Raw genomic sequence first — 25,434 nt, 5'->3', positions numbered from 1 at the left:
TCTAAATAAAACAGTATAAATAACTTGTATTTCTACAAGTTATCACACCCCCAAATTTAGATATATTCTTGTCCTCAAGCATATCTTCACTAAAGCAATACTGTTCAGTTCTTATCCTAAATTTTGTGTTGATTGGTTACTTCGAATGCTCCACCTAGGCAACATCACTTAACAACGCAATTTTCTTCTATCCTTGATAATTCATAACAAAGCCCTACTTTATTCTTTTATATAGCAAATCTCTATTAAAAAATTTCTTTCTTGTTTTAAAAAAAATGTTTACCTCTTCATGCAAAAACAACTTGATATGACTTGAATGCGGTGGTTGGGTTGTGTTATTTAATTAGAGACTGATGATCATGGTTACACCCTTCGTTTTGGCTTGTTTCCATGGGTGTCATGCGAACATCCAACTACGGTTGTGTGCCAATCTCAACTTCAACTCTTGATTTTCAACTAAGTTCAACTTTTTGCTGGTCAGAGGAGTTGTCTCTTATAATCTTATTTTTTTCTCTCATATTTTTTTTCTTTTCATATTGCGTCGTTCTTGGAAACCCACCTTCGTTTTGGCTTGCTCCCACGGGTGTCATGCGAACATCCAACTACGATCAGGTTCCTTTCACGATTTTACTCTTATCAGGTTAGGATTTTGATTTTCCCTTGCGCTGATATTGGAGTTTTGTATTTTTTTTTTCTTTTTTTTCTGACAATGAACACATTTTCTTAATGAACGCATCCACTTGATCGCATCTGCTCAGACCTTCCCCACCCCCAAATTTAAAGATGTGCAAGGTCTTCATTGCGTTGTTTTGGACAGAATAGACAAACACTTAGACAAAATTTTGAAAAGAAGGTTTGAGCAGAATTTTGAAGGATAAAAGGTAAAGAAGTGCTATTGCTACAAATTATCTAAGTGGGTTAGAAAATACAAAGTATGGGAAATGTTACTAAGGGTATGCATATAATTCATCATGGCAGCGCAATGAATAACACAAAATAGAAGATAAAGAACATCGCAATAATTGACAAATGATGATAAATAAGAGGCTAACGCATACGGAAAGAAGTGTTACTCAGTTCTATTAAAAGTTCACCAAGTATACAAAGAATTACAAATAACGCAATACAAAATTTTAGCATGTACAAAGAATCAAGTAATTAGCTTCTTTACATAGAAAAATGAATGAAATTATCTTTGGTATTTGATTCAGACGGGTGCACGGCTAATGATTAACACTATGCATCCATTAACGCAAATGCATCTTTGCAAAGGACGGGCAACAACACATGTGTCAACACAACACACCCCTCAACTCAACGCATTTCTAGAGGACGGGAACACTGTATTTCTACTGGCGTAACACTACCTCAACATAGTGCGTTTTTGCTAAGGACGGGCGAAAAATACATACGAGGGAAACACACCCCTCAGCACAATGCATTTGGGTTGGATGGACGCAAAGTGTATCTTGTTATCACAAGATGCACCCATCATCACAATGCATACCAATCTTTATTTTTCTTTTTAATTCATCAAACACGCAAGTCGATAAGACTTTGCAGTGTTCGTCATTTTATTCAGTCATTCACAAAATTTTTAAGAATCACGCAACTAATGCAGAAAAGTAAAGAACTCGAACAAAGCATGGAAATAACGCAAATGAATTAAACTGAAAGTAAACTCATAAAGCAGTAAAGGCTATTTTAGTAAACAGTAAATAATGCAAGGCAGAAAACCGTAAAGGAAAGCTATAAAGAAAGAGGTTAAACATAGATATAGGGCTGCTGATTGAAAGAAGTTTGTCAAAGTTACCGCAATAGCATCCCCTGCAGGCAGTTAAGCTTGCCTGCGCAATGTCATCAAGGACATTGTTCACCTCCTTACCTTATCCCGCAGTGTGTACGGGAAGAGATACAATCTAATTTCTTCGGGAATCACACCAAGTATGGAGAATGCGTTGCACATTTCTACAAAGCTGGTCAAATGAGCATACAGGTCTTCTCCTTGTATCCAAAATCTCCTGCATTTTGGATCATTTGAAGCATGACCGACCTTATCTCAAACCTTGCATTCTCCGCAACCGTAGGTCTTGAAATTCCAGCGCTTAATTTAGTTCTGATGTGTTCCTGCGCGAAAAATACACCTGATCTCTGGGTCAGCTTAGAATTTTTGGATCAAGTCTAGTACTCATAAACCATCAGACTGCTCTTCGCGATAAACAGCCAGTACAAAGAGATTTGTCCTACAAAATACCACAAAAGTACTCAACACTAACCGTTACCAATCCTCGGCAACGACGCCATAAACTTGTAATGCTAAAGAATGATTTCCTTATTATGCGTGCACTGTGCCATAAATTTGACACGATATTTTTATATCTTTAGTCTTTATGTGATACTACTTCTAAATATGCGTTGTTAATGATATGCTTGTAGTATGTGATAGAGTAATGCGTGTCACAAGTTTCCTTGCGTTGAAACCAAGTATAATTCCAACGCAAGTTTCTCAGAATAATCCAAGGTCGAACACAAGGATTGTTTTCGTTAATGCATTACTTTTGTGATACATGCGACCGGTTTTACAATTAATAGAGAATTGGGTTTATACAGGAATCTAAAATGCGATGAAAATAAAATTGCGTTGATAAAATAAAATTGCGTTGAAAATAAAATCCTAAACTAAGATGATACAAGATACAAGATACATGATACATTATACTGAGGTCGGGACTGACTGTGAAGTTATACAAAGGATCGTGGTATACGATGGCAAGTCTTTATGGATGAATCAAAAATAGAAAGAGTAATTAGTAAAAACAACGCAAGTTTGTTAATTGCGTTAAAGATGCAACTAAGGTTCCGCTTTCCCTTGGCGTACACCTCTCGATGATCGGCTGCGTTCCCATATCTCTATGGTGAAACAGGGATGAACGTGGTGAACGTAAGGTTGCTTCCATCTCTGGAAGTACTCTCGCTTTAGTTAACGCAGTCTTCCAACCCTCTCTCGATAGGCGGAATAACATCTTCACTTCTGCTCTCACAGGTGAAGATGTCGTCGAGCATGCTTTAGCTAAACATAATTATTTCCTTAACACAAATTAATTTACTTGCTTAATTCTTGCTAATTACCCAGGGAATTAAGAAAACATCATGGAAAAAGTGAATCAAGGATGAACGGAAATAAACAGAGAAATGATAATGGAAATGATCATAACAATTAATACTAACATTAAGCGTCTGATACATGGTGTGAATGATAGAGTAGAGAAAATGAGTACAAGTGATGAAAAAGAGATAGAAACAAATACAGAAGAGTGTCAACGTCTTGACACAGATCTGGATGATAGGCGCAATGCGACATAGATGCGTTGTTTCTTTTATCTTTGAGCCATTAACGCATGTGGTGACTGATTTCCTGCAAAACAGAAATTGAAACATTCTATCCTACCATCACAATGGTGTTAGTGGGTGTATTAACGACAATTTATAATTCTCGCATTTCTTAGCCAATTTCTACACTATCGACGCAACTTTTCTTTCTTTTTGGCGCAATATCTAAATAAAACAGTATAAATAACTTGTATTTCTACAAGTTATCAGTAATCAACCTTGTTCAAAACAACGTTGCTTACGAAGTGCATGAAGCTTTTTGGCAACATTTGGAGAATAATGCTAATCTGGCTGCCCTCATCGTTGCAGACCCCATTCATCTCTACCACATTAAAGTGGACCATCATGTTCAAAACATGTTCTCGAAAAGATGTACCCTTCTTCATTTTGGTGTTGAAGATGCTCTTTAGAGCATCATGCTTGAGTTGCCCGAATGGTTGTCCCAACATTCCCTTCAGGGACTCCATGATCTCACGTGCAGTGACCATGGGCTCATGCTTCTTGGCCAAGACGTCATTCAGACTAGCCAAGATGTACGCTCGGGTCTTTTTGTTCGCCTGTGTCCATCGCTCATATGCATTTTGAACGTTTCGAGTAGCAGTAGGAGGTGGAATAGGAGAACACTCCTCCATAAGGACGAATCTGAGGTAATCGATGATTAGTATTGTGAGTATTGAGTTTTTCCAACTAGCATAGTTGTCACCAGTTAGTTTGTCGGCAACTAAGAAAGCTAATGTAACAGTTGCCATAATTTAAAAGTTTCTGAAAAAAACAAGAACAAACTTAATAAGTCTACTTGTATTACCACTTTTTACACCAATTTTAGGTTTTAGCAAAATAGTTTTATTGTACCCTAAGTGAAAAGACATCTATTTTGCAATGATGTTCCAACGAGGCAGGACAAAAGTCACCGTTGGGGTGATCAAGTGCCCTTTCATTAGGATGAGACATTCTCAACTATTAGACAGAAAAAACTATTGTAACTGACTCTAACAGTCATCTTTTTTCGGTTCCGAATTTGTTAACATTTAACAATTTCGCATAAGTGTAACCCCTCGTTTTAGGCCCTAGAGTCTCACCCTAATGCGCCCACCATAGGGAAAAAGTAGATTAGGACAAGAAACTAAAGCAACCTTATCCTTTTTAGAAGATCAAATAAAAAGTTGTGCAAAATTGTCATCCTTTAAAAGGACACTCCCAGGGTGCCTCGAAGCGATGCACAAAACTTTATCCAACTTAATGAGAAAGACCGTGGATATGTTGTCACACATCCTACTCCCACTTACTATGAACATTCTCTCCCTTCACTTTGGTATTGACCTACCCAAACACCATCCTTTAGAGGGACACTCCCAGGGTGCTACGAGGTCGAGGATAGATCTCACAGTGTAAACTTTAGGGAGAAACGTGTAGAGGTTCAAATGAAGTATCATATACCCCAAGTACCTCCCACTGAATGTTCTACCTAAGGATTCATTAACTTAGACAATCCGACTACTGATTTTATCTAAATGAGAGTTTAATTTTCTCAAAAACAACTCTTGCTTTTGATAATGAAACAAGTTCGAATCAAGTCTTATTAAATACTTTAACAAACTATCATCAAATTTGCATGCATGTATCAAATCTATCTAATTCACCTTTCCAGGTAGGTTCCTAGGTAGGGGTGTTCCGTTTTCGTCAGCTTAAATACCCCAGCTTAGACAGAACCCGCCTTAGACAAAAGGTCCCTTATAGATAGATTTGGTACATATTTAATCTTTTATTAATCAATTTAGTCCTATTAAACCGATCAAAATATTAAACTTACATTTCTAATCTCATTAGAATCATGATCTTAGGTCTATCTCAATCAAATTTTAAAACTCTTTTAAAACATAATTAAACCTAAGTTTGCATGCATGTCTTTCTTATTGATTTTAGTTCTAATTTCTATTATAACTCTTATAAAAGAAACAACTAAAACCATCCACATTGCTAAGCTAGACTAGGTATTTATAACTTTTATAAGTTAACCTATGTATCATGCCTCATGCAATGTTTATTCATTACTATATATAACTATTATATAACTTGTAATGAACCAAGCATACATGCTTTCATACACCCTTATACTATAACACTTATAATATAAAGATGATGCATGAATATACTTCATGCATGCATATATTATAACTCTTATATTATATGATGCATGAGCATGCTTTAGTGTAATTTAGTCATGCAAGGTACTATATCATAACCTTGGTGGGTTTTAAAACTATATGGCACACTTTATGACATATAAATAAACATACATTACATGTACATTCATCAAGAATCAATGGACTAGGATGATTTGCCTCAAAATATCGCAAAAGTAAAGCTATCTATTACAAAACCAACGAGCCAACTGGTTCAAACAAGTAAACCGGGTCTTGAATCGCCTGGGTGAAGCAACGTTTTTTTTATCATAAATGATCGTGTAGCATGGATCATGTGCCTATGACAATGCAATGAAACATGAAGGCCATGCGATTGTGCAGCGTGCATCGTGTAACACATGCCTAAACGATCGAGTAGACGACAACTATGCGGTGAAGCATGATCGTCTAAACGATCGCAGAGCAAGCGTCAAGTATCATATACCAAGTGATCGAGTAGCCAGTGACTATGCGATGAAGCATGTTGGCTGACTCAATCGTTTAGTTGCGCGCCTACCATGCGACGAGTATTATAAACTCAACAATTGTTTACCTCAACATCTACACGATCGAGTAGCCAACGCAACACGACCGAGTAAACTCTTTATCCAATCGCTTAGCATTAGTGATGACATGCAGAAATGCATGCCATCTTAGTCCTTTTACTTAGAGTTATGAAGGTTGTTAGGCAGAAATTCCATCAATCGTGCTAGGGATTCATGAGAAAAAGAGTTTGTGTCGATCAGCATGTCGAATCTCAGCTAACCCATTACTTTGCGTTAATTATGCGTTCAATGTTTTATTTTTGTAGCTAATGTAGGAAATGAACGCAAACGCAGAAACCGGACCATCGCATAGACGATCGCATGCGGAGAAGCACTCCATCGTGAGGCAAACGCATCGATCAATGCACGGATATTGCGGTAATCAGCCGTATGCGTCCATCGCATGGGAGTTGCGCTCGTCAAGTGATTGCGGTCATCATGTAGAATTGTGGTTTTAAGCGAATGCGGCCATTGAATGATTGTGGCTGCGCGACAATGTATTCTAATGGGATCAACGAAAGTTTGGTGGAATGAACTCATCAAGGCATCTCCCTCGAGAAAATCTAAAGTTGATGTTGACATTTCACTTACCGCGTCGTTGGTGGCAGAGGTTCAAAAAGGACTGACGCGCCGAACCTCAGACTCAGAGCAGTCCAATTAATGCTGTCGGCGGTCCAAACTCTATAAATAGAAGCCGATAAGCAAAATTCTAGGTTATTTGGAGATTATCCCTCAACCGGGGATTTTCCCCTCGATCCAGACAAACTGTGTGAGAAGATGGTTGAGAGTTCTTCACCTCCTTCATCCATTCCGAGTGACGACCGGAGCCTTTGACCGGAGCTAGATCTTGAAAGAGTCAGCTTTTTCACCCATCCATGACACCACCAGTAGCCTTGACACACATCCGCTGGAAGCAAAGTTTTGCTTCCAGCCGGTCATTTCTTTTTCCTTTCTTTTTCTATATTTATTATATGACATTTTGAATTAAGAATATAATACAAAGTGTTTTCAATGCATTTCTCTATTCCTTCAACTTCATCTCCATCTTCTTGCTTAGCATCTTTACTTTCATTGCAACACTTAGTGGGATTGCTTGGGTATTGCATACTTAGTCATGTGGATTAGGGATATGAAGCATGTAGCAACCCACCGAGAGGTGTGCGTTGTGTGAGTATGTGAGTAATCTTATTTTCTTTAGTGTGAAGCTGCTGCAATGCCTGTCTATGGGCTAACGCATTGCTTGTCTATGAGTGAAGTCAGCAACAATCAACTGCCCGAGAGGGTAAGTGGTTGGACGCATTAAGCAAGGTATGCATTGTTCACTAGGGATAGTAACAATCTTAGTTCAGCAAAGTTTATGCGATTATCTTGTATTATGTATGCTTCATTCGTCCATTAGGGATACTCGGGAGGGTAGTCTAAGGACAGGATCTAGGCTTGGGAAGGTCAGGTCAGAATCTAGGCTTGGGAGAGCCAAAGTAGAACACATAATACAAGGGATATGCGCTTAGGAATGAGCACTATTTGTTATTAACGTATCACATGCATCCTAGAGATGGGATACGATTGAATGCGGTCACCGCAGCGTTGTGTGTATTTTGCATCATCGCATAGGAAAAGAGTAGAGACTTAGGAATAAGCTCTATGGACACTTTTGCATTCAACACATGCATCCTAGAATTAGGAGCACCGCATTTCCATTGGAAAATGACTTGTCGTGTATGGTTGTAGCATGATTGCATGGATTGCGTTGACTAGGGTTGACCTTACAATCACTCTTAAGTTTTGCAATGAAAACATCTCCGCATTTTATCTACTTTCCAATACATTTATTTCATGTCAAGGTTTGTCACATCTCTATCTTTCATGCATATTCTCATTGCGTTGTCTAATAGATAGGAGTAGGAGTAGGATTAACTTAGCAACATCCCCTTTATTCTTTTATTCAACCGCCGCATGCTTAATCACCGCAAACATATAGTTACAAGTCCTTGTTTCGACCTTGGATTACCCAAGAAACTTGCGTTCATGTTATACTTGGCGTGAATGCAAGAAAACTTGTGGCAAGATGCATGGTCATCGCATACATTCGTTAACGCAATTTTCATTCCAACGCATGACCATCGACGCATGACTATCAATGCATATCTTAGGAACATGCATCGCATAATGCGTCCATGGGATTTTGGTTGTCGAGTAAAAATTGACTTCCAATTTTCGCGCACCAATCAGCCATGCGATCGTTTAGCAAATACAACACGATCGAGTAGAACTTTTCTACACGGTCGCATAACCAAATCTAAATGATCGTTTAGCCTGAGCTACACGATGCGACCAACCCTTGGTCTTCTTCCTCGATGAGAACGACACCTACATGCACTGAAGCTTCTTCACAAACAACTCTTACAGACTCAAACACTTTGATATAGACTCAGTAGCAATGTCATTATGCCTAAAAACACAAGGGCCCTTACAAATTGACTTGAAATTTAAAGAAAGCTTTAATAAATAAAGACAATCATCCCGAAACATCTATCGATTCAAATCCACAACTACATCTACTGTTTAAACGCGTTGCAGACAACATAAAACCTACCAAGACTATAAATGTAATTTGATGCATCAATGGAATTTGGACTATCAGAACAACCTGACTCTAATACCAATTGAAGGAACTCTATACAAAGAGAAGTAGTGAGCGGAAGCAAGATCGTTCCAAACCCCATTGTGACAGAACATACACATTTACAAGCAAACGACATAGTTATGCATAAACTTGAAATTATAGCATGCTTTCAAAGGAAAATACTAGATCAAGTGAACTTACCCTTGAAGAACCTTTCTTCTTGTTTCCCTCGATCTAATAGTACAAACGTTCAAAAGCACGAACGCCACGCCTTCCCACTAAGTTGGTTATTGTTGGATTTTATGTCCTAAAAACTCGCAGTTTGTAAAATGATAAACATTTTCTATAATCAATAAACTTATTATTGATTTTATAAATTGTAGATATGAAAGTCTAATCCAATAAACTAAGACCCATGACTATTACATGAGTACTTGAACTTTATGTGGAGACATAAGAGTGGATCAAGTTTGAGTAAATAGTCAAAATGATCTATAGTACATGAATAAGATTGTGTATCTTATTCTGGTAATACTATTGGATGCGACCTACTCTGTAGTTGTTACAAAAAGTCGTAAAGTGCTACATACGATGTGATCCTAATTCGTACATGTTATGACATGAGGAGTGGGGGCATCCTATGCAATGAGTTTGCATAAGATCGGACCAAGAAATAAGTCACTCTTACTTTATAACGTTGTTTACTGTATAAGACTGACTATTTCACTTAGATGACCTAGGTAACTCAGTCTTAATCCTGAGCTAACTATGAACTCCTATTTATTCGAGATTATCCTTAGATTTGCATAGGTGAGGGTTGGCTCAACAGCGCCGGCTCGATGCCTCCCATTTCAGGGGTAAGACCTAATAGATAGCTGGGGACATAGGGTGCAAGACGAAGTTCACGCCTACCCGATTTAGGGATAGGAGAAAGGTTGTTCTCTCAAATACTGAATCCAGGTCTTGAACAAGGGGCCTCACCCTCTCACTGGGCTGAGAGAGTTTGGTTTAGTAATTGGATCACAAACCAGTTGTTCATTAGAGGATCAATAGGAACTTGAGGAATAAGACGAATCTCGAGGATAAAACAGATATTTGACCCAGCCGTTATTACGAACAACCTATGAAGGGTCGACTTGCTGATTATGGTTAAATCATGTGGAAATAATATATCTACAGTGAGGGGAGTTCAACTATAGGCTTTAGTGGAGTGACCCATTAGTTAACGAATGAGGGTTAATTTGGTCTAATGAGTTTAATCAATTAATCTCGGATCGTTGGAGCCTATGATCTGTAGGTCCGTGAGGTTCCTCTACTAGCTCATAATTGGATTAGTTTTAGAGTAGCGTGATAAGTTAATTTGAAATGTTCAAATTAGAATTAAGGGAATTGGTAATTATATGAGATATAATTACTTGTTTAATTTGAAAATTAAATGGAATAAGAGAATTTATATTTAAATGTAATTTAAATATATAAAGATGGATATGTGTAAAAATTAATTTAATATTTGATATTAAATTAATTAGTTTTATTTTAAAAAATTAATTTATAAAATTAAATTTTTCAGTTTTAAAATCAAAATGGATTTTAAAAATCAAGTTTTAATTTTGAGATAAAATTGGAAAATTGGAAAAAAAAAAAATCATGCACAAATGGAATATTGAGATATTCCATTATCCATCTTCTTCATGCGCACACAATACCCATTTTCCTCTTCTTCATTAACTCTAAGCATGAGCTGCAAGTCATGCAACATTCTTCTTTGCATGTTCATCTGCAATAAATAAAGAAGAATGGAGTGATTTTGGGGCATGCAATCAAGAGAATTTTAGTTGAAAATTCGTGGTGAAGAAAGTGTTCTTCAACAAGATTGCTGCTGTGAGTACTTCTCAATAATCCCTTGATTCAAGCTTGTTTTGAGTCCCACAACTCAATCTAGAGCACCAAGAGAATATGGGAGAAGATCTTGAGGTGGTCCACAACGAGACTTGGAGAAGATTGTAGATGGAGATTGAGCTTTGAAGAAGTTCTACAAAGGTATATCATGAAACTCACTTGTTTCTGCAAAAACATGCTTTATATTTTGCCAAAATTAATAAATTAGAATGCTTAATGATCCTGGTTGCTTCTGCTGTTCCTGATACAATCCTACAGTTATTAGGAGAAAAATCGAAACCAATTATCCCATGATGATTTAATTACAAATAAATAATATATTCATAACCTATAGTTTTAATATCACATCTCATGCAATATATAAACCATAGTTCTTTTTCTTCTTTACAGCATTTAATAATAATTTCTCTAATTAATGTATCTAATACATCAAATCGATTATATCACATATAATTGAAACAACTTGATTATATCATATATAATCAAATTTCCTCTTATTAATTTGAACACTTCAAACTAACCCAAAAATTGATTCTCAACATGAATCCATTGAGCTACCAAGGGGACCTTATGGACCTATAACTTGACGCTCCAACGATACGTGAATAACTGACTAAACTATGTAATCACGATATCCACCATCCATTAACTGTCGAGCATTCCACTAACGACCGACAACTGCACTCTTCGTACTACAGATGTATTTCTGTGTCCATTGGATATAACCAATCAATAGTACAATGACCTTTCACAAATCACTCGTAAGTACAGCCAGGCCAATATACTGTTTTGCCCCTGTAATTACATCAACTCCTTAAGTACTACTGATTCCTCTATTGGACAATACATGATAGTCCTACTATGAGTAAATCCTTCTCGGGCAGTGAGAAGGTGTGATGCCACATTGTTCAAGCCCCGGAATCAGCCCTTAAGAGAGCAATTTATCTACTTACCCCTAAATCGGGGAATGAGTGAATTCCGTCTTGTGTAGCTGAGTTCCCAGCTCCCTAATCAGACAAATCCCCAAAGTGGTAGGTTTGAGTCGGCGATCTGGCCACTCGCACCCATGCAAATCAAAGGACTGCTCTCATAGGCAGGAGTTCCCAACTCACTCAGGATTAAGATCATGTTACCTATGGTCATCCTAGTGAAATGAAAGTCTCAGTCATGAATGGTATTATATAACGAGACTAAACATTTCGTGGTCCGGTCTTATACAAACTTTTTATATAGAGCATCCCTACTCGCATGTCTAATACATGAATAGTTAGGATCAAATCATTTGTAGCACTTTACAACATTGTAACATTTACAAAGTGGGCCACACTTGTAGCATCATTAGGATAAGATTTCCCTTCTTTATCCATATACTACAAACTATTTAGGTTATCACTTAAAGCATGATCCACTTTCCACATACATGCTTAAGTTACAACGATAACCAGGGATCTTAGTTTATTGGTTTGTGGTTAATGCAACTAAAATATCTCATATTTCATATACGGAAGTGAATAAAATATTGCATATTATTACATCACAAAATGTTTGTTCATACAGATGTTACAAACTACAGAATCCTACGAGATTTAGGGTATCAACCCAACAATTTATACTAAGGCTTTATTATAAAATAAAATTAACATTCCATATACAATTAGTGAAGGTAATAACATAAAAGTTAAGATAGATTAGAATATAGTTTATTTCCTTGTTATGTCTTATCTTTTTCTTAATTTTGTTCCCAATTTTATTCAAATTTTCGACTAAAAGATAATTAGTATAACGTGTTATTAATGGCAACATCTTCTGTCATTTGATATTGTTTTTATTATGTTCAAAAGAATGTAACTTTACTATACTATCACATTCTCGACATCATTATGAAATGAAGGGTAAATATTCTATGCATAATTTCAGTTTGACATAGACGATGCATATTATTATATAAACATAAATCGTTAAGTTATCGAGTGATTCGACGTTTATGTGTACAACATGCTATTTTTTATGTTATGTTCACAAGATTATAGATAGATAGATAGATAGATGGATAGATGGATAGATACATAAATACATAGATAGATATAAACAAATTCATAAGTAATTGAATGATAAAAAATCATTGTCGGATAGAAGGAAGAATGTTTATTTTATTGCAATATGACATGTATTTTGGTGGTATGTTTTACAAATTGAAAAGAATTAGATTTTTTACAATTTTTGAAAAGAATACGTTGAAAAGAATCTGTTATATTTTACAAATTGAAAAAAAAATTAGTTTTCACAGTAATTGAAAATTAATCAATATTAGCAAAGCAAAAAAGAAAAAAAAAACCAATCTCATTAAAAAAAAAAAAAAAAACTGCACCATATACCCCAACTCAACTCAACTCAACTTTACATCCCAAACACAGACTTTCTGACTCAACTTAACTTAATTCACCACACCAAACATAGACAATAATTACCAACTCAACTCAACTCTGCACCACAAACACAAACAACAAATAATTTAGCTCCCTAGATCATAATTACTAACTTAACTAAACTCAACTCTCTACTTTTATCGCGTGCCAAACATCCCCTCAATATTTTGGGAGTTTTCTACTGTGTTTTTGGTTTATTGAAGTTTAGGAATTAAATTACTTCTCTTTTTCCATGAATTTGCCGCAAAATCGAAAGCTATCAGACCTTGATCATTGAACATCAGTGATATAACCAGGATATTCTATTTGAAGATATAAATCAAATATCATTGAATCACAAGACAAACTTCATATATGATCTACAAATTAAAAAAAAAAAAAAAAAAAAAAAAAAAAAAAAAAATGGAACCTTAAAACCTGGATATGTTGATATCATTTTTTTATCAGAGTCTATCAATTCAATCATATAATTATAATAATAATTGATATACTTCTATCATTACTAGTCAGTGATAGTCTCCTATCACTATCTACTAGTGATAGAATATGACTGAAAATTATATATCTTGTCAACTTCTTTAAATCAATCTACCACTGATAATCAATGATAGTCTTCTATCACTGGTATTAAATTCTATCAATGATGTAAAAAATACAACTATCAAACCATTAGGATAAAGTCAAATTCTTGTCACTTGGGTGTTTTGTTTTAGTTTCTCTTTTTTTACTCTCTTCATCATCATCATCATCATCATCATCATCAACTTCCTCCAAAAAAAAAAAAGTTTTTAAGTTAGAAGATGCATTATTAGTAAGATAGTGATAAGAGTCTAGCACTGCTAGACAGTGATAGAAGACTATCACTTATAGACAATGATAGTAGTTGTCACTATCTTTAATGATCATAGATGGGAGAGGAAGAAGGCGTTGGTGTGGGTTTTCATAGAACGTAGGCTGTTTGGACTTTTTACATGGTTAGAGCAAAATTTTGCTATATTTGTAAATTATTTTGGGCTTCACTATATTTGTAGTTAATTTGGCCCATTTTGCTATATATGAAACCATCCTTTTATGTTATTATATTTTAATACATAGGAGTTTCTTTCCATGTCACCTAAAAAATTATAGAAATAAATATTTTCTGTCAAATCAACATTAAAATAATATAAATTAATTCTAAATAAACTTTTGTTTTTTTTAATTAAAAAATATGTGAGTAGAGAAAATGTAAATCTCTAACCCTTTCATCAGGTATAGGGTGAAGAATTAAACCAGGTATAGGGTGAAGAATTAAACCATGGACCTTCGAGACTGAGATGATAACATATAGTTGTTTAATCATATGAGCTAAACTCAAATTGCAAAATTAATTCTAAATAAAAATAATCAGTATTCGAATTGGCATTCAAATTTTCTAGGGTTACTTAACAATTCTAATATCTCAAACACAATTACATAATCAGTTGTGCATCCACCTACATTCAACTCTTTTACTCATCATATCTTATTTGAACAAAATTATACAAACCAACGAAGAACCTTTTTTACTCAACATGTCTTATTTGAAGAAAATTATACATACCAACTAATAGGAATAGTAATATTAAGAGTATATTAGTAATCAGTTAAATAGTTTATCATGAAAGTTTGATTATAATTAGAGTCTGTAGGGAAGGGGGGAGGTAAGAAATATTTTGGATTATGAATTAGATCTTGAAAGTATCTCAAGATTGAGCGGGTCCAAGTATCTCAAACACTCAATTTATCTTATATTCGGGATCTAACATATCTATTCCATTAATAAGTGCCTGATACGTGTTCAACAAGTGTTAGAGTGTCCAAGTATCAAACACACGTCAAACATGAGGTACTTCTTACGTTAATCTTTTTTTTTTTTAATGTAAGCATAAAATAATCTTAATCATAATGAATTTACACCCTTTACAGCAGCCACCAGCCCAAAAGCCACAACTTAAAGGACCTACAGCACAGCACATGCAAGGAAGCAACATCAGGGTCTGATAGTTAATGTACAAATAATGCCCAGAAGTACAACATCCTGGTCAAAAATGGTGGCCCCTTCAATTGATTAAGATTCCTTGAAACCAAGTCTTGTGAGCATCTGCTGCAAAATGTTGTACTAACCAAACCCAGAACAAATGCCTTTTGATGTCGGAGTTGACAGTTGCGTCGAGTTTTAATGGTCATGTGTCATGAATCAGTGATGGGCTTTGATTTGAAAAACTTGGCAACTGCCTGGTAAAGATTCTCTTCCTCAAATGGCTTCGATACGTATCCATCCATCCCACATTTCAGGCACTCGTCGTATGTTGCGTGAATTACATCTGCAGTCATGGCTAATATTGGAACATGCCACTCGTCTTTTCTTGCATTTTCTTTGCCACCAGATTCCCTAATCAGTACCTCATTTTCCTTGCTCTCCATCTGCCTGATTCTTCGGGTCGCTTCGAATCTGCAGTTGAAGAAAATACATTACATTTGAATCATATGTTAAACAAAAGGAAGGGAAACAAATTCTCATGTCAGACAAAACTCAGTATAATCCCCAAAAATTCTCACTTCAATTACTTTTCTAAAATCAAGCAACACATGACTATATTCTTCTCTAACAAAGCATTTGGACAGATATTGGAACTTATTTCATCCAGAACACGGTAAATTCAAGCGTGGAACAAATTAGCTCATAGATGCTGAAATTATTGTGCAACTATTCGCCAATCTGTTGTTTCTAGAGAGAACTACTTGAAATCTAAAAGGTAATTGTTAAATAACCAATTGACCCAAGAGCTTAAACTGATGGATGAGAGTGAATTTAATATTATATCATCTAACACTCCCCCTCACTTGTGGGTTTAAAATATGCAACAGTGAAAATCAATATTAATTGAGGAGGAAATAACATTGCAGAGATTTGAATATAGGACTTCCTAGTCCACCTCCTCCAATACCCTCTTTAATAACCAATTGACCCAAAAGCTTAAGTTAATGGGTTGAAGGTAAATTTATGTTATATCATATAATGGTAGCCAACCTAAGAAAACAAATTAACAAAAAATAATGCCATACGGTATGCTCAAGTTTGTAACTGCTTGATGCCAAAGCCTGCAGTTATAAATGGAAGTGATGTACAAGGAGATGAGCCTTAGAGATAAAAGAGAACACACATCATCTCAGAGAAGTTCTATTTCAAATATATCATATCTCTAGTAACTACTGATTACTAATCAGGTACCATTTTAATCGCCTACAACAATGCAATGCCAGTTCAACTTTGAGTTTAGTAGTTTGAATATCAATTTTTTTTTTCCAATAAGTTATTTAAAAGAAAAGTTCTATTTGAGAGTGGCAGTTGAACTTGATGCCACTAAAGATGATTTTATCTTGACAGTGTTAACAGTTAAGAGGAGAGAAAATTTGATTAAACATACCCATCCATTTCTGGCATCTGAATATCCATGAAGCAAGCATCAAAACTGTGTGGCAGTTGAAGCAATGCCAGAGCAGCTTTCCCACTCTCGGCACACTCTACATCGGCCCCAAATTTCTTCAAAGCACCTGCAGCAACTCTTCGGTTTACCCTATTGTCATCAACGACCAATATTTTCTTGCCACAGAGCAGCCCTTTAAGAAAGTTGGAGCCACTGGCCATGTCCTTCCCAAGCTGGCGTTTCTTTCCCGAGCCAAGCACCTGTTGAAGACATGCACCTATCATGCTTGCTCTCAATGGTTTCATGATCAAGGTGTCCGAGAAACCCATTTCCTTCGCTTTATCAAATTCCACCGTGCTCATGCTGGTCGCAAGAAGGATCAATTTTGGCAATTTTAAGGTATGACCATTCTGCTTCCATTCTAGTTGATGAAGCAGATTAGAAGAACCACATTCCTCATTTGAAATAAAGATATCTTTCTCGAGAAGAATCACATCAGGTTGAAGTATATTACTGCAATACCCGACAAATAATTAATGTCACAAAGCTGCACCATGATATATCTACAAAAGGATCTTAAGAAATATATCGATGATCTAAAGCTTTCTAATCAACCATATAAACATCTTTTCAAAATTATTATATCTTTTAAAACAAGTTTAGAATACTGCAACTATGCATGATACAAAATTTTTGTAAAAAAACTGTGCAACTTGCTTCTTATGTATTATGCTTACCTTGATCTAATTGATCCATTTTTTCCCCATAAAGTTGCAGCCATCTTGACACTACTGGCAACTTCAACCAGGATGCCAAGTCTCTTCAAATGGTATTTGGTAACAGCTGCTCTAACTGGTTTCCCGTCGACTACAACAGCTTTCAATCCTTTAAATGCAGAAGGAAGTTCCTCCAAATTAGACTTTTTGATGTCGACTGTCGCTTTCTTCTCACATCTCCCAAATACAGCAGTGAATGAGAATGTGCTTCCAACCTGAGGCCGGCTCACAAAGTTTATCTGGCCACCCATTAGTTCAACCAAACACTTACTGATGCTTAAGCCAATACCAGTTCCACCATAGTTCCTGGAGGTTGAGCTATCTGCTTGCATGAACGGCATAAAAACTCGACCTTGAGCGCTTAACGGAATCCCGATTCCAGTATCTTCCACAGATATCATGACAGTAACAATATCAGAACTTTCATTTGTAGCCATGAGATTGCTTGAACCATTCGGTTGGAATTCATCAATTGCAATAAGGTGCTTAAAAGTGTCCCAACTGTTTTGGTTATCAGCTGCCTCATATCCACTTAAAGTTTCAAAGTGATGTTTATTGTGCGATGCACCATCTTCTAAGTGTCCATTCGTGTGAGTTTCGGATTTGATATTCGTGGAGGTCATTGATTGTTCGGCTAATTGAACTTTGACAAATATATGTCCTTGTTCTGTGAACTGTCAAATGTTCCAAGTGATGAGATGTCACTCATATTGAGAAGCAAAGTGCAATAAGAAATACTTTAAATTAATGAGAAAGTTCAATGTAAATGATTTATAAGAGGAGAGCTATTTGGGTGGCTTGAGAGAGAATGGAAGAAAACTTACTTTCACAGAGTTACCCACGAGATTTGTGATTACTTGTCTGAACCTTCCAGGATCCCCCATAACAATTTCAGGAACTTTGTCAGAAACGAATACAGCCAACTTCATGTCAACAATTAGTGTAATAAAAGGAGCAGACCGTGGAAACAGCCATCCAGAAATGCACAAAAGCACCATGGAAAAAGAAGATAAGAGAGCAAGATTAACCAAGGTTCTCAAATTTCAAAAAGAAATAATCATAATCTTCATCACGTTCTAAAAGTAGTTCATTTACGTCAAGGAGAAAGCTTTATCAATCCATCATAAGGTGCTATCATGCTATGTTAGAAAATATTTACAGCAAATAAGGAAAGAAAAAAAGGAAAAATCACCTGTTTTCTTTTTCATTTTGTACTAGAGTTTGTATGTTTGAGTATTCACCTCTTTCCATTTATTCAATAAAAGTTTTGTTTCATGTTAGGAGAGAGAGAGAGAGAGAAAAAATCTTCCAGATCTTACCTCTACTCCCTTGTGCCTTGACTTTTCAGAAAACAAAGACAGAACATCATCTAGTATCAATCTAAGGTCAAAAGGAACCGCTTCAAGCTCCAACTTCCCAGCTTCAATTTTTGCCCGGTCAAGCACCTCATTTATCAACGCTATCAGTGCCTTTCCACAGGCCTGAGCAGTTTGAGCATAATCCCTTTGAGTTGAACTCAATTCAGTGTCAAGAAGTAGAGCAAGCATTCCTACAATTGAAAATAGAAGTAAATTTAATGGGAAGGAACCAGAGATATCTATCGATAATGAAGAATAAACAAAAAGATGACTCCCAATTAATTTGATGTACTTGGACCCTCTCTCTCGAGCACAATGAAGCTTGAACAGCCACAGTATAACCTATCTTATCTTCATCCCCTCCCCACTCTCTCCATTTAAAACCTACTCCAACTAAACTCTTTAGTTACTATGTACCCTTTACTAATAATATTCCGAATTACCCCAATGTCTTTCCTCACAAAGTCGTTGGATATACACATCTAATGCTTAATGCTCTTCCAAAAGAATTCCATAAGAGATAAATACTCACCAAGGATGCCATTCATGGGTGTCCTGATTTCATGAGAGACAGTGGCGAGAAACTGGCATAAGATGAAAAAGTTAAATCAGAAAATTGTAGCATGAAATTGGGGAATGAAAGACTTCAAGAAATACCTGAGATTTTGCAACATCAGCAGCTTCGGCTCGAACTTTCAGTTCTTGCATTTCATGGAAATCATCCTCAACTTTAACAATATGAGTAGCTGCACCGTATAAGATATATCCCACTAACAATCCAATCACAAAGAATAAGAATGCAGTAGTAAGTGCCGTCCATAATGTTGGTGCTTTCTGATGATATCTGCTTAAAGTTCCAACCATAAGAATTATATGGGAAAATGCAAAAATATATTCTAGCTATAACTCAAACATTTGACATTCATTACAATTACCTGCATATCATTTGATGCTTCCTAAATGGATCTCCAAAATCTAGTTTGCTCTCATGTAAAAGAGACATGTCACCGTCTTCATATTGATGACCATACATTACTAGGGGATCGGAATAGTTTGTGACATCGTAGACATTCACTAAAATGGCCTGATTTCCAGCAAGTTGCCCAAGTAAATTTTCCACAAGCGATTCCACATCAAATGCTCCACCAAGGTAACTGCTTTACAAAAAATTATACAGGCAACAAGAGAAATCACAACCAAAATAGCATGAGAACTAGTCTCTCATTCTACCAAAATATTAAACTACAATAACATGCTCTGAGAATAAATATTTCTCAACCAAGAAATTCATGCAAACTAAAGTTCTAGTAATTAGATTCAATTAGCTAGCCAATCTAAGGGAAAGGGTTAGAAATGGAAACAGTGGGATGTTAAGTGAGTGACGTGATTAGAAGAATGAAGGGGGAAGGAAGTTGGGAAAAGTCTGGGAAACATTTGGGAGAGATAGAAGAGCTCCTCAGTTGTGACCATTATCTTTCAGCTATAAATGAAACTTCTGCCTTAAATTTCTATAGAATTAGGCATTAGAGAGATTGTAAGAGTTGTTTGAAACATAAATAGCATCATGGTAGAGATGAACGATTTTCTAGAAATCTTGTTATTGGCATGCAATATGAGTTGCTGGAATTGGACAGTCAACTGCAAGAGCATAAGCAGAGAGGAAGTATTTGCACTGCAAAGCAGACCGAAAATCACAATTACATTGAAGGTATAACATGTTGCACACGTATGCCTTATGTCCTTGAGACCTTGTTTTACAATTTGATGATCAAGAAAATAATCCTATTTCTGTGGATTGTCCTTCATCTTAACATACAAATTGACAATTGAGGCATAGAGATGCAAGTTTAACCAAAATTTGATAACACCCTCGTTGACAATGTTTAACGATAAATACCTTAGCTATAATTCATCAACATCTGGTACAAAAAATCTTACATAAACCTATATACAATTACATTAGGGGTTATATTCTTCCACGCTACTATTTGTGGGGATCAAAAGATAGTGGCAACAAGTATTAAATAATATGGTAGAACAGAAAGTGTTAAAGCAGCCCCTAAAATTCACTTGTTGATTGCAAGTTTCCTATCGTTGCTTTTCACATGGTGCTTATTCAACAGCCTTCTATATGCAGTCAACACCAATTTTCAACTCGGGAATATATAGAGCAAATTAATTTGTATACTCTGAACAGCTAGGTTTTTTCCTCTTTGTGTGATGTAAGTCCCCAGTTGAAACTGTTGCACTATCATGGAGGAGGTACTAATGCATCCTCCATTCTGAAAAAGCAGAAGATTTGTTTGGCACTGTGACTTTTTTGCTACTCAAAGATCACCTAGTTAGAAAGAGACGGGAGAACTCTTTAAGGGGAAAGAGAGGTACAAAGTTTGTAGTCTGGGTCAGTTTCAGCACATTACAAGTTCTAACTTTGATGAACCCCATTTTTCTAGCCTCTTCTTTGAAATTTTATTTTTGGAGGTTCCTTTTACTCGGTGCAATCTGTGTTTTTGTACGGCCACCTTTTGTACTCTCCCTCATTTCAATGAGAGCTGATCCCCCCCCCCCCCCCCCCCCCCCCCCCACCCCCCCCCCCCCCACCCCCCCCCCCCCCCCCCCCCACCCACAACACCAAGAACAAGAAAAAGTATTTATTGAACTTACCCTGCTGTTGCTCGAGTTCGTTCATCCATAGTTGGATTTGCAGGAAGCTTGGTTTTATAAACAGGGATCGTCAACACAACTCCAAGATGATGAGAACCCAGTAGCCTGAAAGGGCTCGTTAATACAGCTTTACCTGTTTCTCTTGACCTCAAAATGTTCTCACGGTCCTCCTACAATGCAATGCATTAAAAAAAAACTCAAATTATATTTGGAAGTACCGAAGTCCAAACAAGAAACAAACCCAATGAAGATATAAACAACTAAGCCTCTGATTATAATTCAAACTACCTCTCCAGACATCATATCAAGAGATTCGATATAGGAAACAGTCTCCTGGGAAAATATAACTGGCGCATACTCATCCCTTATAGGTGATGGTTCTCTTTCCATTGTTTTTATAGTCCATCCATGTTGCTTCTCAAATTTCTCTCGCTCAAAGTGCACCACTCTTTGCGCAAATGCCACACCACTAAGCAAAGGCCGCTCAAAAGCTGTTCTGGCCGTGTACTCAGCAAAAGTTTCCTGCAATCATACAAACCAAATGCCCCCAAAAACTGAGAATCAAGACATCAAGGTAATTTCTAGCTGAAAACAACAAAAATGAATTCTCTCACACTCCTAAGCCTAACTAATAAGTTGAATCAAAGACAAAAATAGAAACGTGAATACCTGATCAATTGCTGATATGTTTTTCGAATAGTGGAAAGTGGAAATGAGAATGGCCAAAGCATGGACGTGGTTGACACTGACACTGAATTGATCCTGAAGCATCCTTGCTCTCTGGTCACACATGCTCCCCAAAACTTCCTTTCTTCTAACTTTGTTGTCAGCATCCATTCCCTTGTAGATTAGCATACTAATGAATGCCACCAACAGAACCCAAAGCAATAGGAACTTAGGAAGCCAAGCCCTGTTGGCTTGAATGAATGTGAACCCTTTTTTACTTCCAATTTGCTCATTAAACCTCACAGCCACTGAGTGGTGGCTTTGTTGCATCTTCATACTCATCCCAACACTTGTCTTTTCTACCTTTTCTCTTTCCCTTCTTCTTCCCTTATCTCCCTCCTTAACAACCTCATATTAAAGTTGCACAGAGAGATTCACAAGTATAAGCTCACTTCTTCTGTAAAAAAACTGATAATCATTCAAGAACCCCATTTCAAGAAACACACAATCTCTCTCTCTCTCTCTCTCTCTCTCTCTCTCTCTCTCTCTCTCTCTCTCACACACACACACACACACACACACTTCCCTCTATGGCTCTATCTCATTGAACCCATTTCAGAGATAGGAAGGAAGAGGGCAGAGAGAGGCATAATTGAAGAAGCAAAGAAAACAGAAAAGAAAATTTTCCCAATTCCTAATTCCCAGAAGAAGCAAGACTCTTAAAAGATGTAAAAAGAGAAAAAAAGAAGAAAAAAGCCCAAACTCCAAAGTATTCCCTCTTTATACAATTCTTCCCCAACTCTTCAAACTGCATCCCACTTCAAATTACTCTAGCTTTTGACCATGATTGTTGTTCACAAGAAGATTACAAATGGGGCAAAGAGGAATATCAATAAACAACATACAAAAAAATTGTAAAATACAAAACTGCAATCATGTGCTTCCTCGAACGTGAAGCTTAGTTGGGGAAGAGAAGGAAGCGGCAATCTGACAAAGAAGAGCACGTTCACTGTCTGTGCTGCATAAAATAATCAAATACAGAGAGTGTTGAAAACCCAAAAGAAAAGGGGACAAAATATATATATAAAAAAAACAAACAGCTAAGCACAGGATTGAGAGTTTTGAAACAGTGGAACATGAAATTGAGGAGACAAAAAGGGGAGAGATGGGTTGTTTGACAGAGCAAAAATTTGAGGATTGAGAAGAAGAAAAGAAGAAGAAGAAAGCATTTGGGTTTTTCTTTTTTCTTGGAGGAGTGTTGTAATTTGAGCTTTTTTTTTTATTTTATTTTTTTTTTTGTTGAAAGTTGGGTTCTATGCATCCTCTCTTTCCTCTTTGCTTTTTAAGCAAAACAGATATCCAAATTTTGCGATTTTTTAGGATTTTCAAAGATACGCTATTGTCTCCCTCGCACTAATTTTTTATTGTTTTTTTCTTGCTTTTCTCTGTCCTCTTTCTATTCTCTTCTCTCTCTTATTGTAGCTTTATGAAATGCTTGTCAACCTCTCTCTCTAGTTTCATTAACAAAAGTAAGCATCATTAATTATACCTTAAATATGGATTTTTGGTATCTAATCTTTTAGATAATTTTCAATTTGGTCTTTATTAATGTTTTAAAGTTTTAATTTTATTGTTTTTCTAATTGACATAAATATGGTAAAATTTTAAATCTCTAACATGTATTTGACCCGCCAACTTGAACTGAGTTAGTTAATTGAGTTTGGTCCATCAGCTTCACGACTCAATATTAAATAATTCAACTCTACTACTGTTGAAGTTTACACACTTATAGAAGAACCTCATCTTCCTTTCTTTTTCACTCACCCTCCCTCCAATGTTTTGTAATGACTCTGCCCACCAATTGCCACTAACGAGCAACTCAAGAAATAACCATCCTCACCAACTACTATCACCTCACTTTAGCAACAATCATCATCTATGACATACTCTGATGATCATCTCTAATAACTACTCTAGTAAAAATCATGTTTGGCGATAAATTCTAGTGTCCACCTACGACACCAACTTTAATGACTATCTCCATTAGCCAACTTCGACAATCATTGTCAAAGATCAACTCTGTCAATAACACCCGATTGGGATTGTACCCTAAAATCTCTTCATGAATGTGTATTTAATTATTATTTTATTATTTTATTTGCAATAATAAATTATTGGTTATAGTAAAAATCTAAGGTTATTAGTGCAATATTAAGCAGTTTTGTAGTTGACATATGGATAGATCGTGTTCAAGAAATAACCTAAATGGTTTTAATATATTGATAAGGTCAAGTACTTTATCCTTGTGACAATATAGATACAACCCCATTTGTAATTGTTATAAACGATTTTGATGTAAATCATTTATGTGGAGATATATGAGTGGGGCTATCCTATACAACAAGTTTGTATAAGATTGAATCGTGAAATATTTAATCTCTCTTTGTAAATTCGTTAATTGAGAAGATTAATATTTTATAGAATGATCATATGTGACTCGATCTCAATTCTGAGCGATTTATGAACTTCTGTCAATGAGAACTCGTCCTTTAATTTGCATGAGTAAGAATGATCTTAGTAACTGATTCAATAAGCCTACCATTTTTAGGACTTGACCAATAGGAAGATGGGAACGTAATTTTCATAAGATGAAATTCACTTTTTTTCTCATATAGTATAAGTAGATGAGTTATTCTCTAATATGCTGATTTTAGGGCTTGAATAATGGGGTGTCACTCTTTCACTTGCTCGAGAGGAGATTGGTTTATGACTGGATCATAAAAAAATTGTTCAATAAAAGATTAGTAAAACTTAAAGGGAAAAAGGTATTTATAGGGGTAAAATGGACAGTTAACCCAACTATAATTACAAACAACTCGTGAAGGGTCGACTTGCTTGTAATAATTAGATCTTTAGACACAACATGTCCTACAATGAATAAGAACATAAATCTATTTCTATAGTGGAGTGACCTAAAGAATGAATGAAATTTGATTAACTAAAGAGTTTAATTGATCGTGTAATTCACTATTGACCCTTCGTGATCTGAATTGAAAAATGGCTATGGGTGATGAATATGATGCTCTTATTTAAAATGAGATATAGAAGTTTATGACTCAACCTTTAGTGTAATTCAGTATAGGTGAATTTTTGCTCATAAAGAAAAAATATGATGGCACTCTTGAGAGGCATAAATAAAGCTTGTCTTGTAAGAAATGGTAAATCTAAATAGGTGGCCATGGATTGTGGAGAGACTTTTAGTCCCGTTGTCCTACCAGTTACTCTTCGTACAATGCTTAGTTTGACTCCTTCAAAAGCATGATCAATTCACCAACTATCTGCCAAGAATGCCTTCTTACATTGAAACTAAAAAAGAATATCTATTTGTATCAACTTAAGTGGTTTCGGGATCACGAGCATCCTCATCATGTATGCTTATTGAAAAAGTCTCT

The 25,434-nt window shown here is 36.0% G+C and overlaps 1 protein-coding gene across 1 annotated transcript; it reads right to left on the bottom strand.

Annotated features, from left to right (window-relative positions):
* Window positions 1–14,830: 14,830 nt before the first annotated feature.
* Window positions 14,831–23,302, bottom strand: LOC120081225 (histidine kinase 4-like). The gene is made up of 11 exons (XM_039035932.1): window positions 21,986–23,302; window positions 21,605–21,838; window positions 21,317–21,486; window positions 19,588–19,806; window positions 19,310–19,496; window positions 19,185–19,236; window positions 18,614–18,843; window positions 18,119–18,217; window positions 17,256–17,968; window positions 16,519–17,031; window positions 14,831–15,542 (listed from the first exon to the last, which is right to left on the bottom strand). Exons 1-11 carry the CDS (start codon window positions 22,322–22,324, stop codon window positions 15,281–15,283), a joined length of 3,018 nt encoding a protein of 1,005 aa, XP_038891860.1. The 5' UTR covers window positions 22,325–23,302; the 3' UTR covers window positions 14,831–15,280.
* Window positions 23,303–25,434: the final 2,132 nt, after the last annotated feature.

This window comes from Benincasa hispida, chromosome 7 (genome assembly GCF_009727055.1).
Source record: "Benincasa hispida cultivar B227 chromosome 7, ASM972705v1, whole genome shotgun sequence".
In the NCBI taxonomy this organism is placed as follows: Eukaryota; Viridiplantae; Streptophyta; class Magnoliopsida; order Cucurbitales; family Cucurbitaceae; genus Benincasa; species Benincasa hispida.
This window is presented reverse-complemented; position numbering and strand designations above follow the sequence as displayed.